The sequence below is a fragment of the Eleginops maclovinus genome, chromosome 4 (assembly GCF_036324505.1).
Source record: "Eleginops maclovinus isolate JMC-PN-2008 ecotype Puerto Natales chromosome 4, JC_Emac_rtc_rv5, whole genome shotgun sequence".
NCBI classification, from domain to species: domain Eukaryota; kingdom Metazoa; phylum Chordata; class Actinopteri; order Perciformes; family Eleginopidae; genus Eleginops; species Eleginops maclovinus.
The window spans coordinates 32495621-32501857 of NC_086352.1; the positions used below are offsets into that span (position 1 = coordinate 32495621).

The window sequence follows — 6237 nt, forward strand, 5'->3', positions numbered from 1 at the left end:
GCGGAGAGGTTGAACCGTAGAACAGGCGCAGGGCTTCAGTTGTGTCAGCTCTTGATGTGTTGTCTCCCCCTTGTTTGCGGACTTTTGACTGACGAGATCATTTGGTTTTATCCTCCTCTTCAAGCTCGCCTGTTGCAGCCCCCGACGCCAAGTAAAGAGGATCACACGGAGGACACGCTTTTTTTTTTAAAGACTGCTATAGCCGCGAAGCTTCCTCTGTTCCTGCCCCCATCCCAGCCAGAGCGACCGACAGAGAGAGCAGCAAACCGGGAGGCTGATCTCCTATTTTTAACCCCTCTATTTTGTTTTTTATTGGCTCTATCTCCTTTTTTTGATTTTGTTGCGAAAACTGGACACCCTCCCCTCATTAAACACACCCACCCCGATCTATGTGGGAGCCCTGAGAGCACACCCAGGGGGGGAAACTGTGAATCAAAGCTTCGCGGGTCAGCATCGAAGCACCGGGGCTAGAGAAGAAATCCCTACCGGGGCCCCGAAGCCGATATGCCGCGGAGGAAGCAGGAGGCGCCTCGGCGCGCTGCAGGTACGCACTGGCTTTGATTTAAACCTAATTTAACTCTCACTTTCTTTCTTTCTTTCTTTCTTTCTTTCTTTCTTTCTTTTTTTCTCACCCCCTCTGTATTTACCCCCCCCCCCCTTCCTCCACGCCTCCGTCATTCAGTTACTTTTCATTATTACCAAAAACATCTTTTGTTGTGTACTGTAACGGAAAGGGCAAACATGCTGTTGTACTTTTCACAGCTCCAGCACAACTTTTGTCCTCCCATGCTACACACATCCCATCACAACTGCTCTTATTCACGTGAACTATCAAACACATACCTCTGTTATGACATATTATTGGGGGGTTATTGGAATTCCAATCACCCTGAACGCCAGATTTGAACGCTTTTTACCTAGTTTAACTTATACAAAAAGGTTATTGTTGTTATTGTAGAGCTGCAATGATGATAGAGAAAATTTCACTTATAATTTCTACTCACTTTTCGAAGCAAAATGTCTGACATTTGTAGTATTTTCTGCTTTTCTGTTTGTGACAAATTTGATCTCTTTGGGTTTTTATCTGCTGCTTCGACAACATACTCCACCTAAGGCTTTTAAATACTGTAATGGGCATTTCTATTGCAATGTTCCCCTCTTTTAATTCACAAAACGATTCAAACTCAAACGATTCAACACTTTAAATAGTTGTTAGTTATTAGTTTATTCATATTTTCCATACAGATGTGTCATGACAAGTGGTTTCCAGTAGTTAGAACAATCATCTTACTGCCTATCAGAGAGGTCACAGGTCAACCTCGGCGTACCAGGGCATGTGTCCTAGAAACAATGTGTGAGCGCTCAATATGAAACGCTTTCTCTTTATATTTTCTCATATTCTCTTCAAGTCAGATGAATTGTTCATCCATAGGTCTGCCGCTTTTCACTTCTTTACGGCGCCTGCTTCTCCTCTTCTTCCTCTTACTCGCAAATATTGAGTGTGGAATAAAGGATGGGTCAGCTGACTGTCACGGAGGTCTTTGATGGTAGCTGATTTCTTTTTTGGGGATTAACTCTGAAACATCCTGACAGGAAGTAACTTCTTTTAGCCACATTTGTCTTGAAATATCAATATCGTTTTCTTTGTTCGCATTGTGACATTACTGTAAAATCCCTAAAATAAAGTGTTGGACTGATACTGTCACACTATTATGTTGCTCTACAGGAATTTGTAGTGTATTTCTAGACACCATATTGAGTTTTGGTGACCTTTCTCGTGTATTTATACCCCGTCGTATCAGTGTATAACATTCACATACAAACTATCTACTATCTACCTCGAGTTTCTTCTTCATGATTCCTCCTGATCATTTCTAAGAGCCCTCCGTGTTTTTCGTCTTTCTCTCCTTCCCTTTAGTTTCTGGGAAATACTTTTTTTTTTCTCCTAGTCTAAAGATGACTTCACAGCCGGGGGAGGGGTCTGGGGGGGGTATACTGGAAAAGAGCTTTAATGGACAATTGCCATCTTTGATTTGACGCTTGATTGATCGCCTGTCATCTGGGCGAGCCTTTGATCTGTTCATTCCCGATAAGTGTCAATAAATCACCCCCCCCCCCCACACCTCTCTCCCTTCGACCATCCCTCCTTCCCTCCCTCCCTCCTTCTGGTAGCAAAGCGGGGCCTGCTGAAGTCACGTCTGGCCTCACAAAGTTCTAGCCATTAACACCATCATTTAATTGCATCTTTGTATCTATTCTCCACCCCCCTCTTTTATTAGCGTTGATTTCTTACTTCCTCCCCCCTTCCTTCGCCTTCGGACTTGACGAGGATAAAATAACTGAACTCGGCATTTATTTTATGTTCCCATTAAAGGGGAAGTAGATTTTTTTGGTGTTCTCATCACACCATTTACGACAGTAATATTATTATTATTTTTTTTTTTGATTTCAAGTCAATTAAACAAATCCTTGTAGCTTTTATTTTGGAGCTGTTTATGTTAATTAAATGTATTATATCAACACATTTAACAGAACTATATTAGGTAAAGCCATAATATTAAGTTGGACCTAATATTTTATTTAAAGTTGATATTTTTGCTTTTAACTAACCGTAAGACAGTTGTGTGAAATCTGTTGACTTTACACATTAAATTAAAGGCAGCTTTTCAGTTTTTTCATTGTTTGATTTATGCATGACCTTTAACATCTCACTGTAAGCCGTTTTACCTGAGCGCACTCTTGTTTGCAACTTAGTTTCCCTCTCAAGGAAATCAAGTTTCTGCATATGCCTGCAGCCTACCAGTACATAATTACATCTGTGCAGTGGCGCAGTCAGAAGACACACTGCAACGACTTTGTAGTACGTACAAACAAGTACTTTTTTCACCGTACACGCACACACAGACGTAGAGTGCTATGAAAAATGTAACTATTAGCCTAATCGCGAGGCGGAAGACTGGTTTGCTCCATCAGAAGGGCCCGTCAGAGAGACTTTGTTTCATATTTGATTTAATTGTCTGCCCTCTGACAGCCACATTCATCAATGGCCCTAATGGTCAATCAGAGGCTGGCACACACAGAGAGAGAGTCTTATGTATTCTCAGCCCAGGGCCTTACTTGATCAAAATGTTTTAGCTCTAATGGACACAACGGGTTGGGGGGGGGGGGTGAATGGGAGGATGGACAGATGGATGGATGGATGGATGGATGCATAGTGAGACGACTTTTTATTCTGCTAGAGCGGGGAGAGAAAATGAGGCATTTATTTCTCTGATGTGCGGACGAGAACAAACAGGCGAAGGAGGAGTTTCATTTTAGACTATTGGCAGCTTTTTTTTACCCTTCTCTCCTCCTCCTCCTTCCCACATCCCCTCCCTGCCTTGCTCACAGCTGCAAGTTATAAGGTTGAGGAGAACTGCATGGCACAAAAAGAGTGATGACAAATTGATTGCGCCGCAGTGATGGCAAGACTTATGGGAGGATGGCAAATGATAGGCCTTGATTAGGAACTTGCAAGGGGGGCAGAATAACCCCCAACTTTTTTCGCCTTCTTTCTTCCTATTTTTCCTCTCTTTTATGTCGCCAAAAAACGAAGCATTCTTTAGGTGTTGGTGCAGAAAGACAGCAGATACATCATACCGAGCCTCAGCGGTCTGTCCAACCATCACATTTGTTAAAACGACACAGAGATCCTGGTTAAAGGTTGACGCGTATATTGAACACTTCCTCTAACTTACGAGGAGCTTTTTCATGTGCTCTTAATTGGTCATTACCTCAAAAGCACCAAGATGCAGACGAACATGGCGTCAACTCTTCCTCCTGTCTTACATTTCTCTCTCTATCCTTTTCCTCATCCTCTTCCAGCAAGCCTTCCCACACACACACACCAACTTACACACACACACAGACACACACACACACTTCTCCCCACCCCAGCGACGCATTCAGCCGTCTAAAAGAGGAGTTGTTTTGCCAGCTTCATTAGCGTTCTGCTAATTAGCCGAGCATCTGATGGATCTCTGACGGGCCTAATGATTGGAGATGACAAGCTCAGCACACTGTCACGCACGCCAATTAGGTCTGCGGCATAGTTGGATGTAATCAACTTGATCTTACACCGTCCTCGTTTGCCCCCCCCCAGACAACACACCACCCCCCCTCATCCCCATCCCCAACACAGGTGGGGCTTTGGACAGTGGTGGTATGCACGTCGGCTAATACGGGTAATTCCTAAAACTAGCAGTGATAATTTTTAAAGGGAAGCGTTGCCTAAAAAACGTGAATACGTGCGCACACACTACTTTCTGACCAAGGGTATTTATTTTTCCTGACATCAGGAAAGGACAAAGCTCGGGCGAGGGGCTTTTTGTCTTTGAGCTTCAAAGCTAGGCGAGACCAAACAGGTCATTGTTATTGGAGGGGAGCTCGAACATCAAACATGTATATTTTTTCACCTGTAATTTTTTTTTTTTACGCAATTATATCCTCCACAAATGTATTGTTTTCCAAATAGTGAAAATGAAGGATGTTTAGCAGTAAGCAGCAGCTGCATGGTGTTAAAATAGCATTGTTTGTGTGTGTGTGTGTGTGTGTGTGTGTGTGTGTGTGTGTGTGTGTGTGTGTGTGTGTGTGTGTGTGTCTGTGTGTCTGTGTCTGTGTGTCTGTGTCTGTGTGTGTGTGTATATTGTTCTCCCGGTGCAGATTGATGACGTTGATACTGGTCATTATTAGCTACTCAGTGACACTTTCCCAGAGTGGGAGGATTTTTCACCCGCGTTGATTTTTTCAGAAACACCTATCATCAGCATGGTGTCCAAAGAGGCTAAGCATGATTTATGTAAATATTAACATCAAGACAGATCTGGTTCTGTCCGACAAGAGATAGATGGCAGCCGGAGAGGAAAAGCAGCTGATTTCTGTGATTTCTCTGTGCCTGTGTAAGTGTGTGTGTGTGTGTGTGTGTGTGTGTGTGTGTGTGTGTGTGTGTCTGTGTCTGTGTCAGTGTGTGTGTGTGAGTGTGTGTGTGTGTGTGTGTGTGTGTGAGCGTGTGTGTGTGATTGATTGTAGATGAGAGCGAGAGATTAATCATGCTTGATGTGTGTTAACGTTGCACTCGCGGTGGATCTAAGTCGAGATGCAGTGGCCCATTTAAATATACTCACTCACACACACACAGACACACACACACACACACACACACACACACACAGGAATCGGGTACACTCGCATACACACACACTGTTCGGCTGTGACTAACACACAGGGCTATTTGCTGTACAGTTTATGCGAGAGCTGATGTGGTTATTAAACATACAATATCAGATTCTATGGTCCCGTCCAATATGATCTAAAGAAAGATGTCAATACAATGGAGCTAATTAACCTGCTTTAAAAAACTCTTGATAATTGTATTAATAATTAAGAGAGTGAACATGTATTTTTTATAAACAACCCTTTTGCTTCAGCCGTTCATTAACTATAATGGGTTTTTAAATGTAAAATGAGGCAGCAGCTTTATTTTACTTTTATCTAGTACTTTATTGAACATTGATTTTTAAATAATTTAAACTTTTCTAGTTCATTCATTTAGTCCTTTTTCATTCTAAAGTGTCCCTCTTCAGCATTACAAAGCTCATCGACTGGAAACGACACACACGACAGGGTAGAAGAATGACTAAAGTCCTTGGTTGAAACATGAAATTCAGATGTTACTCATCCTTGAAAAGAAAGTCTTCCACTCCAATTCCTAATGAAGTGGATGTATTTGAATAACCGCACTTCAAAGTTTTCCATCTGCAGTCCATTAATCTGAAAGGTGGTTGTCCTTTTATGCTCTGACTGCTCCAACCTCACTCTGACTGAAAGACATTAACTCTTTTTTTTTTTTTTATTCACGGATCATCCATCTGATCATTCTGGGATGAAGTGGAGACTTGCTGACGGATCAGATAGAGAAAAAGAAAATGAATGAAGGAGAGTTTCCTCGGAAATGAAGTGTAATACAAGTGCATGGTTCCAAAAACATTAACAGTATTTATTCCATTAGTATGACTTACTGTCATGTATGGGATAGAATTCTCAATAAAATATTTTGAATTTCCCAAACTACAGGATCCTCTTCACATTTGTACAGAGACTAGAGGTAAACATGGAAACTTGTTTTATTTTATTGTCACGTCCTGAATGGTCGGACACTCGTACATTGTACTTCACAATCTTTAAATAGGTTACTATAGA

General features: G+C 42.0%; 1 protein-coding gene across 2 annotated transcripts in view; it reads left to right on the forward strand.

The window, feature by feature from the left end:
- The window catches only part of tshz3b (teashirt zinc finger homeobox 3b), a 40675-nt gene that overhangs the window by 764 nt on the left and 33674 nt on the right, over positions 1 to 6237 (forward strand). Inside the window, exon 2 of one of the 2 annotated variants that reach the window (XM_063880469.1) lies at positions 125 to 544. In XM_063880469.1, coding sequence (XP_063736539.1) covers positions 505 to 544 — 40 coding nt within the window. In that variant the 5' untranslated portion in view covers positions 125 to 504. Of the gene's footprint in view, positions 1 to 71; positions 545 to 6237 lie in introns of those variants that run through there. The other variant, XM_063880470.1, reaches the window with a different exon arrangement.